Source organism: Varroa jacobsoni, unplaced genomic scaffold, assembly GCF_002532875.2.
Source record: "Varroa jacobsoni isolate VJ856 unplaced genomic scaffold, vjacob_1.0 scaffold_342, whole genome shotgun sequence".
Classification (NCBI taxonomy): Eukaryota; Metazoa; Arthropoda; class Arachnida; order Mesostigmata; family Varroidae; genus Varroa; species Varroa jacobsoni.
In genome coordinates this window covers 162,155-189,225 of record NW_019213244.1, presented here as the reverse complement: position 1 = coordinate 189,225, position 27,071 = coordinate 162,155, and the positions used below count along the sequence as shown (strand labels likewise).

The 27,071-nt window shown below is 39.9% G+C and overlaps 2 protein-coding genes and 1 long non-coding RNA gene across 3 annotated transcripts in view; 1 reads left to right on the top strand and 2 right to left on the bottom strand.

Moving 5' to 3' along the window:
* Positions 1 to 467: 467 nt before the first annotated feature.
* Positions 468 to 10,503, bottom strand: LOC111259537 (uncharacterized). Its single transcript, XM_022831628.2, has 5 exons — positions 10,230 to 10,503; positions 9,384 to 9,556; positions 6,737 to 6,842; positions 5,230 to 5,374; positions 468 to 936 (listed from the first exon to the last, which is right to left on the bottom strand). Exons 1-5 carry the CDS (start codon positions 10,392 to 10,394, stop codon positions 719 to 721), a joined length of 807 nt encoding a protein of 268 aa, XP_022687363.1. The 5' UTR covers positions 10,395 to 10,503; the 3' UTR covers positions 468 to 718.
* Positions 10,504 to 23,331: 12,828 nt separating this feature from the next.
* On the top strand, positions 23,332 to 27,058 carry LOC147753623 (uncharacterized). The gene is made up of 3 exons (XR_015310636.1): positions 23,332 to 23,408; positions 24,812 to 24,956; positions 26,899 to 27,058. It is a non-coding gene; the product is annotated as an uncharacterized LOC147753623 (long non-coding RNA).
* LOC147753622 (uncharacterized) overlaps positions 24,803 to 27,071 on the bottom strand; it is a 46,413-nt gene continuing 44,144 nt past the window's right edge. The window contains exon 6 of the mRNA XM_086967936.1: positions 24,803 to 24,913. Within this exon, the coding sequence (XP_086824062.1) occupies positions 24,894 to 24,913 (20 nt within the window). The 3' untranslated portion in view covers positions 24,803 to 24,893. The remainder of the gene's footprint in view (positions 24,914 to 27,071) is intronic.

Sequence of the window (27,071 nt, the reverse complement as noted above, 5' to 3'; positions counted from 1 at the left end):
TTAAAGCACACACACGAGCGTACATTAGTTGGCATGATTAGTTCTGCACACTCATGTGTCAGGTCCTGGGGAACTCTGAAAGTTTTGCATCGACAACCCGTAGCTGTTTGTTGTTGCCTCGAGCTTAACAGATCATTGTGTCCTAAGCCCTTGTTACCGCTGTAGAGGAGAACCGGTTGTACGTACCTTCGTCGTTATTATTGTTGTTACCATCGAGTATTGTGTGTGTTTAAAAGTCTATTATAAAAGTCTATATATATAAAGTTTATATGTTTATGTCCGTTTCGCTATTAAAATATGTATTTCCTTTCACACAAAGCTAAACTAAAGGGTCTTACCTGGTGCTGAGATTCCCCCTGGTCCATTGTCAGACATTTCTGAACAAAAGTAAAGTTCTTCTAGAAGAAACCCCTCTTCCCAGCCTTCCGACCCTCACCACACGAATAAGACCTGGCTACCAGCGGCTATGTAGTTTTTTTATTGTATTAACATACGCCTTTAGCTTCTTACGATTGCATGGATATCTGTTCCTCCTCATCTATGTTTTTAGTGCCCGTATGGAACATTTCCATCCGTGGGATATTCCATCAGGCAGAACGAGCACTTCGTTTTAAATTCGAGTTATCCTTGACAGGGAGTAGCGCAGAGAACTTCCAGCATTTTGGCATCCACTTGATACAGTGACGCTTCCGAGTTGGCGGTGGGCTTCAACCCCAAGTTATTCTGTCCTTAAAAATGACCGCATCGGGGACAGAGGCAAAATTGTTAAGGCAACCTTTTCTTTGATCTCTATACGAAGATTGACGAAGTCCTCATTGTCGAATAATAAGAAATCGTTAAGCTTGAGCAGAACGTCTCCCATATAGATTTGGTTCCACAACGGCTGTTTAGGTGTCTCAACTACCTCTGCCGGCAGTAGCTCACCCTTCACCGTACCTAGAAGACCCACAATAAGACAGATTGAGATGAGGCTAACAGTTGGCGTGCTTAACGGTATAAAACGAGAAAATAACATTTCTGAAAAACCGCCTGTTGATAAACGGCTTTTTTTGCAGAAAAGATATGTTCAGATTGTTTAACATTTATAAAACTTTCTGTGCAGTCAGACAAATATTGTTGCGACAGTTAGGACGTAACCAAGGGCTAATACAATTAAAAAATCTAGACGATTGGCTGTAATTAGAACGGCAGTACCAAGCATGCTGAGGATGATACAAAAAAATAGTTGTCTTACAGGCAATAATTATTCAAATTCAAACACGTGCTGATGTTAAGTAGGGCAGAATGTTTTTACACTGATAAAAATTCTGGCTTCACCATCTGCGCGAATTATGATGAACCCTCTATATAACCGTATAATCTAATAAGATTAGACGTCTTTGGAGAACCTTAATTCTTGAATGGTGTATCTTAAATGCATTATTTCCTTCTGTAGACATTTTTGACTTGTGACTCAGGAGTCTTGACTTTTTTTATTCAGGAATACATTTTTTCAAACGTTACATAAAAGTGAATAGTACATTCCCTATAGGAAGTTTTGAGGTTGGGCATTTTCTCACAAATTTTCGCCATTTTTAGCACCGACGTGCACTGGACAAAGCTTGACGACCTCACAACAAGCATCACCTTTCATTTGACTGCAATATTTAAATGAAACCTACTCAGTAGTATAGACGTTGTATTTCCGATAAACCTGTCAGTAAACTATCCCATCCAATGAACCGCACTTCAAAAAGCCAAAGCATTAATGTCGTCCCCTACCGAAATTATATAAATCGTACATTGGCGTGTTACGGGCATGCTGTTGTTATCTCTGAAATCTGGAAGCGTCTATCAAACTGGGCGCGTAATGTTCTGCCTATCTTTCACGCTCTGGCATCTAGCTCACTCTCTTTAACCTACATCGTCGTTAACGTTTACTGTATTAAGATCGGTTATCAAATATCTCCATAAAATCTTATAACAAAATGTTTGCCCGTACCATGCCCTTCTTTAAATAAAATCACTTTATCAGCTCATCAAAAGTTCGAGTTTTCGGTCTGGTATTTAAGCCGTCAGGTATTCCTTTAAATGACTGGCTTTTTCAGCACAAAAAGGTGTCTACGCGCGGATTCGAATCTAGACCACGTGTCCCTAACGTAGAAAGATAACTATGGCGCTATCATGGAGAGTTCACAGTTTAATCCTTTGATACCTCTGCACTATTATTGATCATTTCGAACCCCAGAATATTTGTTGTTTTATGTACTTACTGTAGCGTCGGTTGTTGAAAAAAATATGTTTTGAAGTTTTAATTGAAATTTCTGGCAGTAAAATGCGAGAGTCCAACTGTTCGACTACTTCAAAGTACCAAAGCGATATATGAACTGCAGTTGTCGTTGCTTCTCTGTTGCGTAACTTTAGTATAATATACCCATGGCTACTGGCTGCGCACTGAGCAATTTGAGTAGGTAGCCCTTGAATGGAGGTTTTATATGTGCGCAACAAATTGTATCTATCTAATAAGCTGTAAGCGTAATGGCGCATCGCAGGCGTAATTTCCGTAGAGGAATACACGTACCTCCTAAAGCGCGACAGTAAATTAGTGAACCGTATCTAAAACAGCAAAAGTACGACAGCTGCTTTAAAAGTTCAACTCTTAGGTTGATTGATAGATGGTTGTCATGGGATACGGACTCCTAATTAGAGACACTCCCGCCTCCCACAAATCTGCGGCCCATTGGTCTCAAGCAGTTTGGCCCCTGTTATCCCACAAGTCCTAATTAATCCAACTGAGAAATTAGATTTGTATAATTTCTGTTTCTGACAGGGTTCAGGCGAACCGTAATGAAAATATTTAAGCAAAAGCTACTGCCGCACAATAGTGAGCAATCTCTTTGCTATCTGACAGACTACCCGCAACACTCACCTACACCTTAGTAATACAGACACCTTAGGTCGCATCTATTTAAATGGAGATTCAGCCGACAGAAGTTTATTAGCTTCTATTTTTTACAACGACATTTATTAGCTTCTAGGATCGTGTTTAGTTAATCGTGTCAAATTAGATTTAATAATGGTTCATTAAATTTAATAACGGTTTACTATAAAATGGTCCTGGGGTCCTAAAAACGTACATCAAACAACTGTCCACAGGCGCTCGTTTTTGTCGCCAAGGTTGCAAGCAGGGTTGCCAACATGTAGCAACAAGGTTGCGAGCATTTAGTATTGTAGACTAATATACAGATCCGTCACCGGCTTAGCCGCCATATTATCAAATGACAATTCGCGAAGAATTCAAAAACGAGTTCGAACTTCATGATGTTACAAGGTATACTCTACAAGCAAAAGTGAAGAGAAAGACACATTTTTAATTTCGAATTAATCCAGCTTCGAACCTTCCCATCTTCTTAGCTTCAAGCAAAAGCTTCAAAGTGAAAAACAAAAACTTCCCTAAAACAAGAGTGCCTATTGAAACCAACAGGAACATCTAACCGATTGGACACTTCGGAAAGACTGTTTATAGAGGTGCGCAAAAAATAGAATTTGAAATGTATACATTTAGACCCCGTATACAAGTCTACGAATTGACGACCCGCTGTTGATACATCAGGCGGCATTTAATAGGCGCCAGTAATTTTCCCCTATAGAGTCAAAATTTTTCTTTTACTTTCCTATTCCTGGTCTCAACACATAACTTATACTAACCCGAAATTCAAAGCTCTGAAAACAATCTATCAGTATATCTAGAGCATTATTAGTTGCAGGTGATGATTTTAGTTGAATATTGTTCATTGAAGTACTTGAAAAGGTAACGCGAGATACTCCTATGATTTTAAAAGCTTATTCAAACATTATAGCGCTGTAATACTTCTTATACGAGTCTCATAGTCTGTACGTTGCGTGACATGGAAGGCCGACCTTGTGAAATCCGGTCTTTACTGCTAGAATAGAGGTACCTTTTTTATAATTTATCGAAAGCCATTACTTAGATCTATCGTCGCCGTCTACTTTTTCCTTAAAATACAACAGTTACAGTTCATCTGGAGGTATACTTTTAAAACATGGATGGAAACAATTTTGCTGAAAAAGCACCTAACCTCTTTAGTTGAACAACTATGTCAGTCTTGATAAAAATGCTTTTTGGAAACGTTCCCTTCACGGTAATCCTTTGAAAGTGTATCATACAATGCGGAGGAGAGCAACAAGCGAAGTAGGAATAGATTCTGCATATTCTCTCCGTTGAGCGAATTGCCTTTGTCCATTTTCTTACATCCCGCCATTATTTTAAGACCGGAACTAATATCCGAAATTTAGTGGTAAAGGCACTGAAAAATTAGCGAATTTTCTGGACGACCAAGCTCGCCCTAACGCACCAGTTTACTCTAATGAAACGCTTTTAGACCTTCGACCAAAATAAGCTGTCAACTCTGGCCTGGCCTGATTGATAATCGATCTCGGACATTAAACATCGTGGTGGGCGATGCTTCGTAAAAGCAAGAGTCAGCCAGGTAATGTAGGAAAAGGCCGCGACAGCTAAAATGCCTCTACATCGCTCTAGCTGAACAAGGAAAAATCTCGCACAAACACAACCTCTAGGGCTAGTGTTGACTATACGAAAAAAGCCAATCAATCTTGCTTTTTCTAAAAAAGGTTACCTAAGATGACAGGATAAATGCTGAAGAGTGTCTGAGTCAGCCGTTGCAGATGCGAGAAAAGATCGTGCTAGGAAAGTGGAATACGCCTGGTGGGTGTCTGGCGCTGGTGAACGCATCCACCAACCAATATATTTCTTGTTCATAACTCCGTCGAGACGTTTGATAATGGTGTTTATTAAAGGTAAAGAAAAAAAACTAATTCTTTCAAACGATTCAGCTAGGCTTTGTCAAAAAAGCGTGCTACAGGCTCATATATTCGAGAAGAACTTAAGAATGGAAAAGAAATGCAGCAGATATTCTGTCTCTGGAAATGTCATAGGAACCAGATCACAGTATAAAATATTACATTCTGTTATTGTGCAAAAGATCAGTGTGTCTTGTGATAAAAATGAATTGGCAAGGTGGTATTGCGTGAGCACACTTGAGCCTCTTTGGACGAAATCGATATCACAAGATTTAGAAGAAAGCGAACGTCTATAGCATAGAATATACGTTGTAGGCTGCTAATGCGTTTTGTGCCAGTGGTGTGAACTAATGATTAACGAAAAAAAAGAAGGGAACTTGACGCGTTCGGCAGTAACTACATACTTACCATGTTTTCTAAAAATTTCCCACAGGTCATTCCTGATCAGCTCAATTTGCTCAGCTTTGTCCATGCGGCCGATTATATTTACATTAAATACGTGCCGCACAATGTCAGCCCGAAAAAACCTTTTGGGCCCGTCGTGCTCACATACCTGTGAATACAGTGGTTTATACAAATATAAACTTAGTAAACTAAATTTATTTATGCGTTAATAAATCCAACAAAGTTTTCGGATCAATGGCTTCTTTTAGCGTAAAGTAAATTCTTATAAGCTAGACAATCATCGGCAAAAATGGTCATCTCTTCCTGCTATTAACAAACGGTGTTCTTCGTTAAGGGACTTGAGAAACAATCATTCGAATTACGATGCTTCATGAGAATCCCGCATTGTTAGTTCGGTCACTGTGTGGACGCCTACTGGCTTCCTCAGATGTGAGTCGTTTCTCAGGCCCCCTCTCTCGAATCGAATCCTCGCAGTACACCCGTAGGGAAATCTCAGCTATTACCCAATCAGGTCGTATCAGTAGATGTTTTTCTTTGTGCAGTTACTTCTCATAACAATGGTGAGCGGTGGTTTTCTCACAAAAAGGTGCCACTTGCGAAGAAGATTTGGATGTTTAGTTTATAGGCTGAGTCGTACTACCCGACTACGTATCTGCTGCAGGCATTTACATAACAGCAAAAGTATCCAAGATTAAGCACATCCTATTTATGAGACTCAGCAGAACGTAAAGAACAGAACGAAGAGACGAGGATGACATTAAAAATGAAGCATCATTATGATGCACACAATAGAAGGGGTAATCTACCATGAATGAACAGTACTATCCGTTTAGCATGTTCTGCCTTCAGTGATCCGTGCACGATCTCTCCAACGCCTTCCACTAAAGCCGATGCTAAATTTTGTTAAATCCGATATAAATTAATTCTTACAGCTACCTCGGCCGGAGGACACTTGCCGCTATGCTGCTATTTTAAACAGAGTCCATTGTTGAGCCAATGAATGAAAGCATACGACATTGTTGGCTTTGATTTTCTACGAGATTCTCTATGTAGGACATAAGAGAAAAAAAAATTTGGATTTTTGTAATTGGACAACAATTTTGTATCTACCAGATACTACGTTTGAACTAATGTTCATTTTGATTTGAAGATCGTTGATAAATTAAGTCAGTAACCGTACATCTGAAAGTAAACCGGGTAACAATGATGCTGTTGAAGAGCTTGTTCTCAAACCAAGCTCTTCAACAGCAAATAAGAAAATTTTTAATTAGAAGGAATAATGATTGATTGATTGATGAGCGGAAAAGGTTCGAAGAGAGGTGAATATTATAATTGTTTGAATATTCCAGTGCAGTCTAAGTCCACTAGTTTCTTCTTAACATTCCTATTCTGATTTATGCAGAAACATTACACTGTGTTTCTAACGGCCCTCCCTGTTAGCTTGTGCGTATATACAATGTTTCAAGCATCTACGGCGGGCAAATTTCGATATATATGATGCTGACTTTACCTTGAATGTCTCAAAGCCGTAACTGGGCCATTCGCAGTTGTGGCGTTTTGTCATTTCTACAACAAGCACTATGGGGGCACACTTACGAAGCGTCTCCAAGCACAGACTGAAATGGAACATCGATGAAGTCACAGACGCGTATAGTTGCATATAGTGCGAATACGAAATTAGTCCTCAAATACTAAACAATTTCTGTATCAAAACAACTGATGACCCGTGAAACATTTTCCCTTATCGATGTGTCCTAATTTGTACAAAGGTTTCAATAGTAATAGCCTTGAAGAATTAAGTCTTTTTTTTTAAACAGGAAATGTTGCAGTTAACTACTAATCTTGTTTGTACTATTATTGTCTGTCCGCCAATTTTATTTCGACAGGGGGTGGTATTGTGTTTTTGTTTGCACAAACGAGGCGCACTGGTCCGCATAGAAACGTTTTACGGGGATAAGAACGGCGTGGGCCTACAATTGCAGCGCTGGCCTGACACTATACGATGATACATCGAAATGAAGCTTCTTTGGGGTCATTTTGGCACGGTTTGCGAGAGCATTCTGTCTGAGAGGCATTCATTTTGACTATAATATGTCAATATTGGAGCATCCCGGAAGATTTATGTGTCATCTTAGCTCGCAAGTCATATTATATTGAGGGCAGATAGCATATGTTCGAAGGGTACACACTGCTATTCTGTTCTACCCACAACACGAATTCTCGTCGAGTACGAGTCCTGTGAAACAATATAAATAGAAGAAAGTTTAGCGTTCACGTCGTAAAGAATAGTATCAGTCATGCATCAATCGCAATAATAAAAATTGATATTGTTTATAATTAAATTTTATGTAGGTTTCGAATTCTATGTAGGTTATGAAGTTTCAAGCCATGACACTTTGGGACGTTTTGGTTTATATTCATTCGAAACAAGGTTTATATGTATCGACTAGGAAGTGGCCCATCGAAGTAACAAAATCACGCTACCACCCTCATTATTACGTAAGTGCGTATGGAAATTGTTAACTTAAACTCTATATGCTTCACTCTATGCCCAAAAACGGGGGTACTTATGGCATCTTAAGCAAATTGGGGATCGATCACCAATAAAAAAAATAGTCATTCAACTACTTACGAATAACCTGAGCTCTGTTGCTTTAAGAAGCACATCGAACGTTAGAAGCCTGAGTGGAGAGCACCGAATTGTTTTGCGAACGAAGAAATTGGTTTGAAAGTATCTTCGGAACCATCTACATTTATGGTTTAACTTAAGATATAATTGGAGAAAGACAATTACTGATATTTTGCGAAACCTGGTTTTGGACAACGCGTAATAAAATATCTTCTGTTTAGATCGAAAGATCTAGAAGTAGTTCAATATACGGATATTAAGGCTTGATGCTCTTTATGTAATACCGTGTATCGATATCCTTTATTATCCATTAATATCCTTTATTATTTTTGGTTCATGTCAGGTCGACTAGTCACAGTACATTATTTTCCTAAAAAACAAACAGAACAATTGAAGGCAGTTGTTCTCAGCAAAGAATAATACAAAGCTACTTTAGGAATCACCTGCAGCAGGTAGTAGGGCTTTTACGCCCCATGATTATTGCAATGTATCCAACAAGGAGAAAGGAAAATTCACTAGTTGCTATCTTAAAATTCCGTTGTCTTCTTTCCTTTTTGCCTTTGGGCTTGTCAGTGACTACAGCGGTAGCACAAAGGAGTGGAACAGTTAGTTATTGGTCCCCCAATGTCAGATTTTTGAGCACGCGGTGGTGGAAAGCCACCACCTACGAGTAGCGCCTACCGAACGACACGACTCCGCCGCATCGGCTGAAGTCTAGAATATCGGCTGACTTCACTATACATGCTCATGGTATATGAAGCCCAACCCTCATATATGGGATTTTTTGTATCGGGCTTCTTCAACTTTTGGCCAACGTGTTTTGCTTCTTGTAGAAATAATTGAATGCGTAACAGCCTTGTCCGCTTCATCATTGAATCAGGCCTCGATAGCAGCTGTTATGGTCACATTGAGGGGATATGGGAATCAAATAGCATGTGCGCATGTTGTACAAGAGCGTTTGTCATGATGGCTCCCAAATTGGTACACACGTCGATGAAGATATCCCGATTTGCCTGCAATCGTTAAAGGGCAAGAAGTAGCGACATGTGAGGTCCCAGTTGGCCCTCCCCTAAAGAGAATGAGCGGGAAAGAGTTTGTTTTAAACATTTTCACGTGAACTTCGACCGTAAACTAAATTTCGAATGCGGTTGACACTGTACGTCTGGCATTTACGTCGTTACGGAGAGTATGCAAACGAAAAATGTGATTCTGTACATTCCCCGCTTGCAGGTAAAGACCGGTACTTTACAGGGCCCTTGGGGGTGAACTTGAGAAAGCCAAGGTGGCAAAAAGAGAATAAGGAAAGGTAACAAAATATGGAACTCGGACAAATAATCGTTGTCTCTGTCAAAACTGGAAGCAAAAAGGAATCCAAGCAGCAGCGTTGCCACGTGTGTTGTGCTACGTAGAAATAACTTGGTTGGAATAGTCGATACGAACTTTTTAGGCCGACTAAGTTCAATAAGCAGCGCCATAATAGCCTAAAATATACACCAATTTCTAGCACTTACACCAGCAAAGAACCTACGTTCGAAATTTAAACGGCTCTTTTTCGCCCATCGTGTAAAGATTCGGCCTAAGTAGTATTAAGTTGCACGTGAGTTTTGTGGCACGAATCATTTGTTTCACTTCTTTCGGCCGCCGGCCTATGGTGATTTTGTCCTCGACACCAAGGATGATGTCCCATCGCTCCAAAATTTTCTAATACGCAAACAAAACAAAAAGTCCATATTAGAATCACAGTAATTGGAAAACAGTTATTAAAAATGAGAAAGCGAATATCTGCCGCCGGATCGGTAAACTCGGCTATCAATAGCATGCTGATAGGTACAATAGCTCTATAAAACGTCTCAAATTTAGTTAAGCCTATGATAGAAGCCGAACCAATAACAATACCTTACCTAGTGCCTGGACACTGCTAGGTTAAACCGAACGATGAAAACTGGCATAATGTTTTAAAGCATATTTGCGTATAATTGAACCCTCTTCGGTGGGCCGGACGCCCGATCTATAACGCCGCAAGCCCCCGATTCAAGCGATACGTTGCTAATACTTTAAGCTTGTTGGTCTGATGCGCAAAAATAACACGACATAATAAAGTAATTTTTAGCAACAATTTTGAAAAACAACATTTTCAAAAAGCACGTAGCGTCGTTAGTTGCTGATGAAGGGCTCGTCGAGACAAACAATACCTTTACACTAGGCAACTATACATTTGCCGGACCCGTAACATGTACAAACAAACGATTTGCTTAATCCTTCCGCAGAAGGGTCTTTACAAGCACAATGGGAATGTTGTACAATTGTGTTAACTATAACCATTGCGTCCTTCATCACATTCTAGCCATCTTTCCGTCACAAATAAGAACCTAACCCTGTCTTTGTTCACTGGACAGTCCTTCTTAATTGTTTTGATAACCTGATACGCCAACCGCTCTGGTCCGATTTCCATCTCAACATCAAATTTCCATGGTTCCGGGGCGGTGTATTTACGTTCTCGTCTTATCTGCACTTTGGTAATCTTTTCATAACCCGTCATTATGGTAGTACTGCCACTTTTTGGGGAACTTCACATCAGTAAAAAAGGTAAGTTCCGATGCTAACTCGTCAGTTGGCCATCCGCTGTTAAGAAACTTTGTTCTCTGAAAGAGAAAACTCAAAATAGCATCCTTAATACGAGACATCGGAGAATCGATTCATACGAACGTGATTGTTTAGGACAACCGGAAAATGTAGAAAAAAAAAAATAGTGACACTTATTATAGGGCTTAAGCTTCGTATAAGCCGTTAGACATTTTGGCTCGGGTTTTTTGTAGCAAATGCGTTTCTTTGCGAAAAATATAATACATATCGACTAATCCGGCCTTCTTGTTTTTAAACACAGAAAGTAATACTTCGTATCCAGTGATGTGAGCAGAGAACACCAATCCAGTTGAGAACGGAGAGTAAGCTACGTATCGATGTAAAAAGCTGGGTAGCTAGATGTAAGTGCCACAATGTTTCAGAGTACTTTTCTTTCCAACATTTGTCTGTGTTGACGACGGACGTGGCCAGGCACAAAGACAATGTAGAACATGTAGGCCGTAAAAATGTAACGGGTGCGTACATTTGACAACAAGTTAAATTACTGCTCTTTGTCCAAATTTGTGCCACACTTACGGAAAATCCCTGTTGTTGTTGTTGTTGTTGTTGTTTTGGCGCTATGACGCATGTAAATATTGATCTACTTTCAAACATTCGGTATTACAAATGATCCGCAGTAACTTCTTGTGAGAAAGACATAACCCGAATCGCTAAGGTTTCACGATGACTCTAATAAACGTCTGAGTTACCTTCAACTTACCTCAAACGTAGAATTATTTTTTAATAAGCGTGTTGATATTAGGACAACCGTAAGCCATTATTACAATTTTTATAAACAAATTTTAGACTTGATTGCTGCCTGAAATTTTGTAAGTGCGGGCATTACTCTTACTGAACTGTTATAACTTGCATCTACGAACTGTACGCACTTTCAGGACTAGTGGTTAAGGAACGAATCGGCAAAGAGACCTGTTTAGGACTGCCTGATATAATCTTAAACCAGCAACTCTTTTTTACATTAGTACTTGATTTATCATAGGCTGTTTCTTCGAGTGGGAAGACCCTTCTGACAAAAATTCGTTTCCAAATAAGCCAGCCTACAGCTAGGTCTTCCTTTCTCAAATGCCAGGACGAATAAGGTTGGCGTATTTCGCGAAAGCATATCGTAACTTTGAAAATACTGATCTTGGCTTCCTAGAGAGCACGATGATTTGAATATGCCCTTGAACAATACAGATGGCATTCGTGAGACGTTTATAAGAACAGAGAGAGAATCGATTGGCGTCAAGTCGTCAACTTGAATAGTTAGAAAGTTAGCTTGATTTCGCCATTTTTACCGGTGTACTGCGTTCCTATATGTTGCCTTTAAAAAGGAAACTCTGAAAACCTTACTGATTCCAACGTATCAAAAGACGTCTTACTTTATTTTGCGATTACGATAATGAACGTGCATACGTTAACTGAATTTTAATAAAACAGATGTATTTTTATATGATAACAATTTATCAGTGACATGTATCCTTCATCCCTTAGCATCAAACGCTTGCAGGCAGCCATCGCTAAAATGGTGTGTGTTATTAGCGGGGGTCCTCGGAAAAATATTGATCGTCCCGTAGCGACATCAGTGTTCAAGAGAGCGTCAAGTTAAGATTCTATTTCTGATTAGCGTCACTTGAAAGCAAAGCTAAAAGGGGCAGCCCTTCTGCCACATCCTAGATTCTCTGAGGTCCAAAAAGTTCGTTCAATTTACAAAGCCTGCATCGAGTTTTACGTCATTAACCATGTTCGTCTGATTTAAATCTCAATGCTAGCCAATCTTCCTGAGCTGCTATGAAACGAGTGGCTCCATAGCACTTGTGGATATTAGTATCCTTCAGCGAGACTGGCGCGAGTTAGTCGAGACTAATGGCGCACCCCTACGTTTTGTTAACGAAAGTTGCCTCTCTGATTCATTGCCAACTGGGCTCGGAACATTCTCAAGTGCTGGACTGACTAAAGGAAGAGGGAGCGAAGGCAACGAAAATAAGCAATGGCTTGCTATTTGAATATGTACTCCAATAACTTTTTGCGTTGCATTCGAATTGGGCGGGTTTCCAGACACAGGGTACGTAAATTAAGTCGATACTTGAGTAAGTTTTTGAGTCAAAGATATCCCTTCAAAGAATACCTCATGATTTCTAATACCATTATCTGTTAGGACAGGTATCAATGAACCATTTGTCCGCGTTCCAAATCAACGATTATCGGAATTTTTCTGCATTTGCAGAACACAGTGCCTGATCAATTTCTGCAGAAGCTTAAACCGTACGTGTATGTGCAGCCGCAAAGCTAAGTTAGAAAAAATTTCAGTCGGGCACATTAAATTATAGCCTGCTACATACAAATGACATGACTTTGTTTCATATAAACGAAAGCTAACTAGTGGCTTAAATGTGGCAAAATAAGTTGCCTCCGGTTACGACGTGTTATGCTCGCTGTTTTCTCATGCAAGACCAAGAATAGGTTTCAGCCTTCTCAAAAGGGCCTTGGCAAACTAATAGTCTCATTAAGTAGAGGTTTTCAGCGAAGGTGTCCAAAAAACGTCGAAGTCGCAAAGCTATGAGGAACCTCAGGTTGGGGCTCGACCGGGGCAAACCTTATTATCCAGAGGTTAATTTTACGACGTTGAAATACTTTACGATGTAAGAGCAGGAACGGCAAATGGCATGCGTTCAAAATGACCTGTAAGAGTTACGTAATAAATAGCCAGTCAGTGTATTCTTATCGAAGCATAAAGTAACCTACTTATATAGATTATCACACCTTCATCGAACTATGTGTTTTCAATATGTTCTACAGGCGTATACGAGTACTCGCTTCAGACACACTTTGTTAGTTCGTAAAAATACTTGCTATATTAGGTACGTTTTAGGAGAGTATAACTGGTGACAAACGGTTTCTGAAAAAGCGTTTTACCTTTGTGCTGACTCATGTCCGTCTTTTCGCGAAGATAGGTACGTGTGACGGAAGACAGGCGACAAAAGCAGACAAGCGCGACCTGAAAGGCAAACTCAAGGGTTGCCTTATTGTTTGCTACTTAATCGCAACACATTAAACTCTTTATAACTATACGATGGTAATGATGTGACTACAGCCCATAGCACGAGACAATTACTAGTGATTTTGACGCGCATTGTGGGAACTTGAAATGTATGTTTAAAGTTTTACGTCCATTTAACGTCGTCGAAGTAAATGTATTGTTTTAAATGGTTCAATTTCGGTACCATGTTTAGAATCTTTAAATTTGTCTTTCCTTAGGCGCCTAAAGTTCATCGCAGAAGTTCACACCACAATCGCATAAAGTCGTAAAGTTAGCTTATAAAAAATATTGATTGGGTAAGACAGACAATAGATGTGAGCCGTCCCAGCACAAAACGAGCCGCGTCTCTCAATATGTCCCGTTTCGAACCTGTACCCCGACTCAATTTCTAATTTTAGTAGGTAAACGCGCTATCACTGCGCCACCACAGCAGCGTTTTGTATAAACAACGAGATAATTAAAGGCCTTTTTTAAAAAATAACATCTTAAGAACTGGCGAGGCGTAGCCTTGGAATCAATTTGAAAAAATCGGCCGCTAGCACCCATTTTCCAAACCAATATATCTATAACCATTAAATAACCATTTTTTTATTGCATAAATTTCCAACATGCACGTTCGTCAACTTCTACAATCGTAGGTAATCATTATGTGGGACCAGGAATAGCTGCTTCGAGTTCCGTCGACGATGCTACGCAACTTGTCTGGATCTGTTGTGAAGTTGTTTATAAAAATTCAGATTCTGGAAAAGGTAGCACGATAGGATGAGTGGAACTAATTCTAGATCTAATCTTAGCGCCAGGTCAATATCTAGCGTGTGCAGATACCAGCGCATTCAGATAGGTGCACCCTCTGCCAAGTTAATTAAATTCGTCCTGTTAATTGCTATCCGTCCATTAAGTCCGAATTATACTTATGGTAATTCTCACAAACTTTTTCTTTTTTTAAAGATAATTCAGACTGATTGGCGAGCTATGTTTCTCGATCATATATAGTAGTATTTACGTTCTTTCGGCTAAACTAATCCATATCAGTTAACCTCGCGAGTTATATATATATATATAGAATTTTATAATAATAGTAGATGGAATAGAATGAAGGAAAGCGACACGCACAATACAAGGTCGCTATTGCTTGTTGTTCCAAAATATCGGGCCTAAAAAAAAACGAGAAATATTACGACTATTGCATTTGATGATACTAATTTGTTATGGAATAGATTCTATGTAATATGTAGATGGTTGATATGGTTGATCTGCTAAGATGCTTTCGCTGCAAGCCCGTCGGGCCACTTCTATACGCCCTCAGGAAGACAGAATCTGTCCTACATACTGGTAGCGAGCTTATCGCCATCCTCTAGCTCACAGTTTGCACAAACTTACCTCGCAACGTAGCCAGACGTTTGCTGCGAACTTCAGCCTGATTCGTTCTGGTCCATCTGAAGAAATTATATCACAAGATATGGACAGATGTGCTGGTTGCCTAATAGCGTCGTATACCAATAATAAGTATCGAAATTTAATTAATTGAAGGAAATTGTGCAAGTTATTAAATATTGATGTAGTAATAAAAAAAAAAAAAAAAAAAACAAGAACGATTAGTAAATATGCCACTAGGTTTCAATTCGGCTCTTAAAAAGCCTTATTATCGTTCTATCGAACTCTATTCATCGTTAGAATATCTCTGAAAGGCCTCATTCAAACGGAAACAAGCTTCATTATATATTGTTATCTATGCCTGCACTAAACGTATGATGCGATGGAAGAAGTTGGACTATTTTCATCAGATAAGCTCATCAATAGATTGCTTATAGTTCTCCTATAATGTTGCTATTCAAGATTCACCTGCTGTCTGTCTATTTATCCCGGTAGACTTTGGGTTTTCTTCCCATTTTTTCACTATGCAGTTTATGTCATTAGAAATTTGCATATGAGAGAGAAAAATTTTACTCTCAGATTTAGAAAACGTACATTAGTTAATAAAAAAAAAATAATAATAGTTTCATCATCATTCAGCCAACGTTGAAAAGTAATTAGGAAGAACGCTAGTTCTGATAGCCTTCTGTCGTTAAATAGATTTCTTTCACGAATGATCATTACTAATATATATGTTATATGGTAAATAAAAGACAAATAAATAAATTAAGGAACTATTCGCAGCTTAAACTCTAGAAACACTAGTCTTTATACAGGTGCCATACTCACACAATGGACGATTTCACATTGGTCTCTCCGAGTTGATTCCATCGACTCTCACGCACCACAAGGAGCGCTTTCCTATCTAATATTTCTTTTTCTTTAATGTATTGTAGATCTTTAAGGTTATGTTTTGACGAACCCTGAGGCCTCGTTTGCTTTACATTTTTTCAAATTGTTTTAACTTACAAAAATAATTTGAAGTTCTGTTAACTAAGATGTTTTCCGTTCGGACGACACGGTTTCATCACTTAAGTACTATTGACCTTGGGTATTTAATGGACAAATACGACAAACTCTATTGCGGTTAGTGAAATTAAAACATCGATTGATCGATTCAGGCGACCCGACCCAAGTTTCTAAAAACGTTAAACCGGTTAGTGATTCAGGGTGTTAGATTGACGACTATAGGAGACTATAGTTCTATAGTTTTTTGATTCTAAAGGAAACAGTGGTTACCAAAATACAATAGCTAATTGCACCAATTTGTTCCGTCCTGGGTTATAGTAGACATTGGTAGCTGATATATGTTCGCTAAATTGCCATAGTTGACGAAATCTTTCACTGCGCCAACTTGTCGAAGTTGAACTTCTGTCTGATCACCGACGAGTGTCCGGAGGCTCGCCCTGAAAACCACTACGCAGTTACATATGTTGACGGCGCTTGTATGGCCATAATAATCCTTGTTCACAGCTAGCTAGCCTTGGGCATAAACAAAAACTGTATGCCCACAGAGCTGAGCCAGCCACAGCTGAGTTTGAAGCCACAAGCTCTTGCTTTCAGGTGAGCCAAGGACCAGTCCGACGAAAAACTTCATCCGGGCTTGTTTGCCATTTGGCTGACACCGCCTCTTCTCGAGGCTGAATACCGACTGATAAAAATGAGTCCGAGTTCTAAATTTAGGTAGCCTTTTCGAATAGTCAAAGTAAAGATATACCGCTCGTTTTATTGCCTATTCGAGTGGACTGGTGCTATTAGAAAGAGAGGAGGTCTACTATCTGATACGGCACTCCGGTCCTTGGCCGTATCTTTGCGTAAATGGTATCTATTATAGAAAGATACATTGGTGGAATGTAATTGAGCTTTTGGGAGATATTTATCGGAAAGGGTTTTATGTCTGTGGTGACTTCGTAACGCAGAAGGTACTGTCCTTTAGCGGTGAGCGGAATCGATGTCCAATGAAAAGAGAGGTTGATGCAATACAAACTGTCTTAGAATGCAGCTTATACCAGTGGCATTGTGACTTGAGGGAACCTGTGTTGAGAGCGAAGGCGGCTGCTTTATTAGGCACGTCATACCTTCCTGTACTGGCCCAATAGGGAAGACCAGAATAAACTCGAACGGGCTGCTTCAAGTCCCGCCAACGGCACCTAATTTGAATAAACATACACCACATAGATTCTATCACTGCATTGAGTATGTCACGAAATGCTCTGATCATATCAGTCGAAACTGTCCAGATCTTGCTTACAAACTATCGATCTCGAGATAATACGGCCATTGAAACGAGAATTTACTAGTAGGTCTGAGCGTCTCATCAATAGAAACGCGTATAATGTCAAATACACGTGATCAAATCGGCCTCTTTCAACGTGTTCGTCCCAGCGGAACGAAACTCGTGCGCGTAATTACTACATCTGTTGGTAATAAACAAATTTAATCTGGGCGTTGCAGTGACCATGTCTGTTTCGGGTTTCTATAGATCTCTGTATGGAAGTTACAAGATGTAAACAACGTAAGATGGTTGTTGGAAAAGGCGAAAGAAATAGCCACAAGTGTCATTTAGCCTGTTTTAGCTCCACAGTTCGTTCTCCTAATCTAAACTGCCGACCGTAGCTCATGACTAGCATTCTGGGTAGCAGTGTGTTGAACGCGGGATTTAGGAGGTCACGCCTCCAAGACAAGATGTATTTTTGATTTCAGCCATATCCACAGGAACCCTCATGTTGCGATAGCGCAAAGCCTCTCCTTTAAATAGCCTTTAAATAGCTAACGAAAAGGCCGTCCTCGAAATTGGGCTTGGCCGGCAGAGCTCTACGGACAGAGGTACGACAGCCCTAGGATAGACAGCCTCAGCGCTAGTATTTGATATATTTTTCTGCGTCGGTCAATATCGTTCCAAAGCAAGACAATATTAAGATGTCTATTCGCAACGCTTTCTAACGTCCATAGACTATTTGCTAATATGGACGAACGCCATTATGGTCAGCTGCCCTCTTTGAATCTTTGTGAGATACCATCATAGAACATAGTTGCATCAGTGTGTCAGTTCATCGAGATAAACAATACAATATAAAATATCCGTTTAAGTTAAGCCATTAAACGATCCTGGAAAGTAACTTGTTTGGTAACATGTTTTGCAATTGTTTTACTAAACAAGCTAAACCCTGCAAATGGTTAGTAACATAATTGTTATTAGGAGATATAAAGTTGCCTGAATAGAACGATTAAAAACGTAGAAAAGGCTATAGGAGATGTGTGTATTCTTGCGGTTAAACAATTTGATTGAAGCTGCGAGCTCAAAGGCGATAAATCTAAAAATCGCAGGATATCAAGACGCCTGCGAGTCAAGCTAGAGCAAACAGTCGACAAAATGACTTTGTAATATCCAGAACTTTGCCGTTGCTATAGATCTCCGCTTGTCTTCGAGGGCATCACGTGTGACCTATGGAGTGCTAAGTCGTATCGGTAATTTTTATTATTAATAATGGGTCTTTGTTATTATGATACAGTAATATTTGCACTTGTATACGCGTGCAGCTGAGACAACAAAACCAAGAACTTTTCACAAATGCAATCGGCTTTCAGATATATACATAATAGGTCTGTGTTTAGTTTGTCAAGTACTGCAACTTCGTGTTGAACATCTTGTGAGCCATTACTATTTCCAAGCTGCAAAATCAGATGGACTATAGAACACTTTGAGAAGCATATGCTCTCGTTTCAACCATCCTCATTATAAACAATGGGCCTACCTATAAATGGCGTCCGTCATTTGAATAGATGTTGTGTCAGATGAACACAATTGTGACTGGATGGTACATTTCAGTCAGTCAACTTTATACAGCTTCCAATGTCACTGTATTTGAAGAGGCCAGGCCGCTGTACGTATTAATAATGACCTTTCGATTCAATCATTGGTGGCGTAAAAACTACTAATACGCACTTCACTCATCTTCTTAGAACTTTCATATATTCCCTTACACTGAAGTGTCTCTCATAAATTTTAGCAGCAATGTATTAACGGGGATCGAATCCGATTGTTATTCAATGAAGTCAATTTTGAAATTTTCATCTATTAAACTTACTTCGGCGAGTAGTTCTCGACCGTGACAGTTCAGTGTTGAAGAAACAGCTCGTTAATCACGGGGCGGGCAACTCTGATGGATATTGATTGTTTTTGATAGAAGCATTTTACAAGTGAGTCGCATACTTTGCAGAAATAAAAGCGATACGGCAACACAAAACAACACAAGATGCCTCCTGGATAAAAGAATGCCCATTAGAAACCACGGTAAACGGATGCGCCGTTTTTGGCGCCAGGCTATGGCGGACAAGATTTCAGCCGAGCTTAACATTTATGAAACACAGAAATGAACCTTTATATAGAGAAAATATTATAAAAAATCATCATTTTTTTTTTACAGCATTGAATACGATTATAAAAAGCTGTTAAAAAGGCATCGATTTTGTAGGACAAGAACAAATTGTTTCCGACCGTCGACGTTTGAGACGCTGGCTATTGGTACAAACACAATGTGACCTATATTTTCCGAAATATAGTAGCAATGTCAGTATTTCGAGTTTCAAAGATCGACTAGACGGTGCATGCTATATTCCAGCCACGATTCTGGTTATCTATAGCGCTAAGCAAAAATGCTCTGCGTGCTATACGCCCGTGGTGAGAATTCTGCCGACCGTTTACTGACTTCCGCTCGTGATCGATTTTGCCTGCGGTATTTACTTGCCAATCTCATAGTAGCGGACTAGTAGATTTCCCTCTGTTCTAGCTTACCTATGCTTCGCTATTGACTTTGTTAAGGGTGTTTTTTGCGCGGCCTCCTTCAAAAATAGAATAGGCGATGACTAGATGCGCACATCGAGTCGCTTAAAAAGAGTTAATATGCACTTTGAAGTAAACTAACGTTAACAGACATTTTCATCGGAAACCGCAGTAATGCCACCCGCTGATTATATCTGAGGCAAAAAATGCCTCGACAAATTTCTTATGTTCGGTTGATACATGAATACGAAGAGTCTCCGGCGCTAAATATCTGTGAAGAAAATTTCCATGATGGTACCACGACCTATGTACGGCTTTGGACGACCTAAACGAACAACGGTCTACTTTGAGCAACCTCAATCTATCGTCAAGGCGTGAAGTTAAGCATCGCTAGACGGCCTCATAAATATAACTACTATGAAACACGGTTTTGATTGGAAACATGAAGACGATCTGAGGTTGATAGTAATATTAAGAGCATCTCAGCATACTTATTAGGTCGTACAGGTACGTAAGTATCAAGCTGAGCTTCCTGCAAACGACACGAACTTCATATATCGCCAGTCAGCATCGTGTGACCAGAACTGCTACATGTATATCTGAAGGTGCGATGTCACCAGCGCCGAAAGTGAACCCATTCGTTTCAACAACATGCTATTTGCTGTAATTGCAGGTTTCTCTCTATCTTGATGCTACTTATCATCATCCAATTTTTACTCCACCTCAACGATTCTACGGAATACCGTATATGCACTTTTTTTAATGTCTATGAAGTGGCCCAATTGTATGGAAAACTAGTTTGCCAGACGAAAATGGCATATTTAACGTTTGACCAGCTGTAGACTGGAAGATTTTATCAGAACGAAAAGATAAGTAGATGGCAACCCATTATGGTACGTTGCCATCGACCTGGATTTGTATTATCTATACAAATCATAACTGAGAGTGGGGAAAGATAAGTTAGATGTTCCTATTTTCTACTGCGTCATGTCATACACTCGGGCTCGACTGAACACGGGATTTTGGTTGAATCAGTTGACAGGCGTCGGCGTGATGGGGATGTGCTATCTCTAGTGTTTCTCCTCACATAATAAAGATCACGCTAAGCGAACGTCCAAAAACGGAGAAGATAGCATTGCAGAACAATTGAAAACTAATGAAAGCGAGGGCCGACTTCACACAGATTTCGGCAAAAGCCAATGGCTACGAAAATGGCAGAAGTCAAGCTCATAAGCTGATGACTGAGACATGATTCGATACAGAATTCGCGTTTACGAAAATCTCAGAGTAATCTACGTGAAGGCAGAAGCGACTAATAGGATAGCTCGTTCATAGGCGCATCTAATGTCGAGTGTACCGCTGGATTCGTTCTGATGTACTTCTGCAGATGCATCTCATCTCTCGTATGCATAGTAAACTGTATCACGTAAATTACGAAATCGGGTCCGAATTTGTATAATAGCTGAGCTGACGCTTGTTCGCAATGTTGCAACTGTTAGGTTAATCGGGGCGCGTTATCGCATCTTGATTTTTACGGAAAACCCATCATTCTGCTTACTTGACTCATCCGAAGTTTGTTTTCATGTCAAATACTCGATCGGGAAGTCCATCTTTGGGATTATCTATAAATCGCGTATTTTCTCTTCAAGCCAAACAATACAGATTTATAAAGAAAGGCTAGGGGTTTTTGAATGCTACACTGCGTAACACGCAAGATGATCGAAAGAACAGGGAAAAACGCGCCAAGACACGCCTCATACATAGCCAGCAAACAATTGTGTTTGCCTCACAAGCACTTGAATAGTTGGTGAACTATAACCAATTAGCCAGCGAGAATAGATCAGTAAATGAAAAGGAGAGAAAAAAAAAAGGGAGCGCGGACGTCTCAACGACATGTTCCGATGAAAGCAAGGCAGACTTAAAGTAATTAAGCTGCCCGTACCAAATTAATTAAGTGTTTGGACCCCATCACTGGTAAGCGAGAAGACAGTCGACAGTCGATTAACATTAACTAATAGGCAGAGTATGTCCGATGAAGCGTAGAAGCTCAGGGAAGGTGGGAAGAACTCAAAGATTTGAACCACCGATGGCCAACCAGTAAACGTCATTCAGAAGCGGTCTCCTCCTGCGGGTAACGGGATAAGAAAAAGTTTCATATAGAGTGCTTCAACTCAATACCCGCCGAAAGTTACAATTAAATCATTAGAAAATCATACGACCAATCCCCAGCTTCTTCTAGCCGTTATCGAATGTTTGTCACTCTTCGATTCTAGGGTCACCCATATGAACACATATGTTTATATGATATACTATGCAATCGAGCTACCTAGATAAAACAAATCGTCGCTTTTACAGTGATTGATGAACGATCTAATGATTGAAACGGACATTAAATTCATAAATCTAAAAAAATGAAAATAAAAAAAAACTATAACTCTACACAGTAGTACAATAATATGATGATGACATTGGTATCGTTTTGTCGCCGGAAACAATAAACAAGGAGCCTATTTTCAAGGATCATACGATCCTGAACCATTGAAACCCTGACCGCCTTTTGCAGAACAGTGTTATAATATGTAGCGTATTACCGACGGCAGAACAAGGTGGGGAGGAGGGGAACAGTTCCTGCAATGACTTACATAGCAGAACCAGAAGCATACTTAACTTCTAATATGGCCATCTTCAATGACGCCTGTACCGTTCCAAACGTTATTTAGAGAATTTTTTAACGCCCGAAACTCTTTCCAGGCAACCCTAAGTCGTTTAGTATCCTAATTAAAGGATAACATAATAATAGTAGTATTGTTTGTGGAAGATGAAACGATACAACTTTAAACAAGTCGAATTGAACTACTGTAATTCATAGTTACCATTACTGTATAGTAAATAATCACTCCTGAAGATGTAATTATTGTAAATGCATTTCTATTAAATCTTCATGATTAACATCGATCGATGTACACGCAATCAATCATACGTGTTTTCAATGAAAGAAAGTTCCTTAACACTAGAACTTATTTAGATTTTATTTCATTCATTTATTAGACCTTATTTGGTCAAGTTCCGCCCGTGGTGGAAGAAACATATAGTTGAACACAATTTATATTCACTGTGAAACCTCTGATACAATCGTTTTTGGGCGTTTTTTTTTGCCCGCCATATACATCTCCTGCCTGATTTTACGTAGTCCTTTTCTACCGAACGCACTTACGGTCAGAATCTGTGATTATCGAATCCTTACGTTTTATCCATCGCGTTTCAGGGTAGATGAGAGTTAATCAGATGTTCACTGGCTAGTCTTTATCGTTTTCTCATTAAATTTGTCAGCTCTCTTGAGGTGGATTTGATTAGGTTTGACACCTAGTACAAATATAATATCGTACTTATTTTCCAGCAGCAGTGCGGGTCTATGTGTAGCTTTCTTTGTTTCAGTGCGATGTGTCATCAGTAAATGTACGGCTAATAGCTTCATTTACAGCTAAATCAATAGAACTTAACATATTGAAATAATAATAGCCGTCCATGTTGACATGTAGGTTACGCTGAGGAAAGTACATCATGGCGGATCGGCTACTGGAGACGGAGAATCGTAGTGTTCCAAAGTAGGCCCCTCCACTGTGACGCAATTGCTGGACTTGACCAATAGTAGTTGATTGGTATGCTCAAGCAGCGTTTTGGATGTTGCGTGCGAGGTGAGATTGCTTGTCGACAATAACGTACGTCTGTAATGGACAGACATATTGGTTAGAGTTACGTATGTTTTTTTTTGGTCTCATATTGTAGCTATTTATAATGGTGGTTGTGATACACGTACCAGGCTGGCCTGTCTCAGATTTACTAGGGTTACTTCTTCAACTTATAGTATTACTACGAAAAGCTACGGAGGGTTTTTCAGTGCACTTAGCTAAGCTACGGCTCACTATATCGAATTATCTGAACCGCAGCTAAAGGAATAACAACCATATGTTCACCGCAACCGATCGTAGGGCAGATCCTTGCTTTAATCAAATGACGAATATATTCAACGTCTGTAAACCTGAGCTATTCCTTATCCATCTCATTTTTACAATTCACATGCAATCTCCTATAAGACCGCGTGGATAGTATGACTATTTCAAATAAAATCTTTCCTCTTGCGACTCTTGATTTTTTTCGGAATAAAGTAACGTAGGACGTCGATTTGAGTTTCACCCACAAAAGGACGCCCCAAGATTTAGAAACATCAAGTCTACTGGTTCTAAAAAGCACACGCAGTTCCTCGTGATCAGACCATTTCCAGCAAAAAGCTCCTGTATAATTCAGCATTTCACTACTGCTGTTACCATGGTTGTTTCCGTTTACCATACGTCTCCCAGGGGCTTCCTAATTATTCTGGTTTTGTTATAACGAGGTTCTCTGACTTCTGCGATATCTGACGCCTTCTTATTTTTTACATCGAGGTAGGAGTATTAGTCCATATGCATAAATCGGCATGGCAAGGGCGGAGAAAAGCCTAATTGGGTCATTTGGGAAAACAGTATGTATGTAACCCGTTGACTAACTCCCAAAAAAATGACCAGTAGGCGCGTTAACCCAGCCAGCCGGTCAGCTTCATGTATGTGATGTGCTACATTCGCATTGAGGTAATTAACGTTCAGCCATCTCTATTGCATACAAGCTTCTGAGGCACCGTGCACGTGATGGTAGCGCCATAAAGAATGTACGTGCAATATGTGTAACGTTCATGGTACGGTGTGGTAAGCTAATCCTAACTTGGTGAGATCCAGTGCACAATTATATAGCTTTGTACTCGCCCAGTCAGTGGTTTTGCTCCTAGTTCATTTTCAGCCTCTTTGCTCTCTGCGGGCGTCTCGAAAGCCTGTTCCGCTCGGCTGGTTGTCCTAGCTTAAGCACCAGTTTCATCTTCCAATATTTTTTAAGATTGCCATTCCTGCTTTTTGTATTTTCTCGTTATAGCTTGATCCTTGAAGATGTTTTTTTAGCACTAAACGGGAAGGACACATAGGCGCTTAAATTTTATGGGTTCGCGCCAAAGGATTTGATCATCCATGGTTTTCTCCTCTTTTATGTTTTCTATCTCTTCCTTTTTCTCCAGTTCCCGGCAACTCCTTTCCTCTCGGGAGCTGCACAACGTTTACGAAAACAAGAAGGACGGACTATGTACAGCCGAAGATGTTCTATATCCTCCACGGCGGACCTGAAATGGGCAAACAACGAACATACAACACATGGACGATCAGGTAAAGTCTGAAGACACATGACGCGCTATTCAAGGCACGTATCTTTGTGATTGTGGTACCATCCATATATATACCTTAGTTCTCTATTGTTGTTGCATCGTTTGTGTGCCTATGCCACACGCACATAATGCAGTGAGCACAGATTAAGGTTTGACTTACGAATGGATGAGAATTGATCTGACTTAGCTAGTTTTTGTCTTCTAACAGGGTCTAGATTTATACATCATAAAAATTAATTATAGTGAAGCAATTGTTCTGATTATCTGTTGTACCAGCTTCAAGGTAGCGTCACCAAAAAAGCAACTAAATCTTTGTCCATAATTCTGTCTTTGTTATAAGGTTTATGCATTCAGAATTTTACTTAACTACAGCATCAATAAAGCGAGCTGCCTGTGGGGTCCAAGCGTATCCTAGCTATCCATGAGAGGGGATCCACCTCACAAAAGGACCAATATCTGCTGTGGCGTGTAGCCGGAGGCAGATTAACCATTTTTTTCGATGATATTGTTAACTATTCGCTACCAGAAGACAACCTCAGGCGCTCTCACATCCGATGACGTATGATTTCAGCAGGATGATTTACCTTTCCACGTAGCTAATAATATAGTCGCGTCATCTAAAAGAACTTCAACGAACCATGTAAAAAGACCCTTATGCCTTTTTCGTTTCCTTGGTGTAGGTCAAACAATGGCGTTGGCGAGTTCCTTGCTATTTTCTTTTTGCTACAGTACAGAGATTTACAATACGCACTGGCTAAGAGAGTGGCCAAAATCCACAAAACAACCATCGTCCACCTCGCCAGTCGCAGTTTAGGTTAGGTTAGGTTAGGTTAGGTTAGTTTAGTTTAGTTCTATCGATGAGAAGTCAACAATGTTTCTGGAATCGTATGCTCATTCAGATACGACGGTATGCTTGTAACAACGACTGCATAACTACCTCAAGCACTGAGCGTTCGAAGCGGCGAGGAAAAGGAGTGTAGCCAAAAATGGTCACATTCGATTTCCTTTCTGCTCAACGCAATGCGGGCAATTTCTTCTTGGATGAGCGAATTTTTGTGTGATGGCTTTGTCTTGTAGTATTCTTCTTCCCTAGCAAAAACTTTGACCACGATCACATTTAGCTCAGATACTTCAGCCTGGCTACTGGAGTTCGTCGACGAGGCGGAAATCAATACTACGCTTGTGTTATTTTCTACGTTGAGACACTGTACTTATACGTTAGATTTGTTTCTTTGGCCGTGTGGGTTCTGTTGTCATCCAGAACTAAAGAGAGATATCGTGAAAGTCGATAACCCTCATGACAGGGTCTGGCAGCCCAGAAAACACCTAGTACCACTGCAGGCAAGCCAATGCAAGGACTAACGCAACGGTAAATCATCGATAACTGCTGGTGTGCAGGGGTGTTTGAGCTAGTCTCGGCTGGGCTTACTAAGGAATATGCTGTCCCCATTTCCAGAGACAGAAGGCCTACAGAAGGTCGTATTAAAACATACAATTTTTTAAGTAGTAGAAAAGCTCTATATGTAAATATCTGTGTCTACCAAAAAGCTTACAAAGAAAATGTTGTCTCTTAGCGAAGATGAGCCTGCAAATATAGCTCCTTGTGTTATCCTATCAGGTTGACAGTACGTGAAACGCAAAGTCCATCGAGCTTTCCATTTCTGTACATTGAATTCAGAAAGCCTTATAACAAGCGATCTCGTATTTATGTGCGTTACTGCGCCAAAAAGAAGCGGTGGTATAAATAGCTAAATTTCACAAAGGTACAATGAAACCGCCCCTAGAATTCCCGTTGTTTTTGCTTTTTGTCGTTCGGAAGAAATTTAACAGCTTACTCTAAATAATTCTCGTATAATTACGCTGAGCATTGAAAATGATAAACTGTTTTGTTGAAAATAGGTCAAAAGAGAGCTGGCAAAGCTTAACGTGCAATTTTTTTTCAGGGCTGCCTACGAAAATAGGAGAAAAAAATGAATCCGTTAACAATCAGGCCGGCAAATACAGGAAACATATTAGACATTTGAGAACCAGCCTTGGGGCTCAGGACATACTTCAGCTGGATAAAGTCCCAGCAAATTAATTGCCTTCATAGAAAGCAAATGACTTAATTCAAATA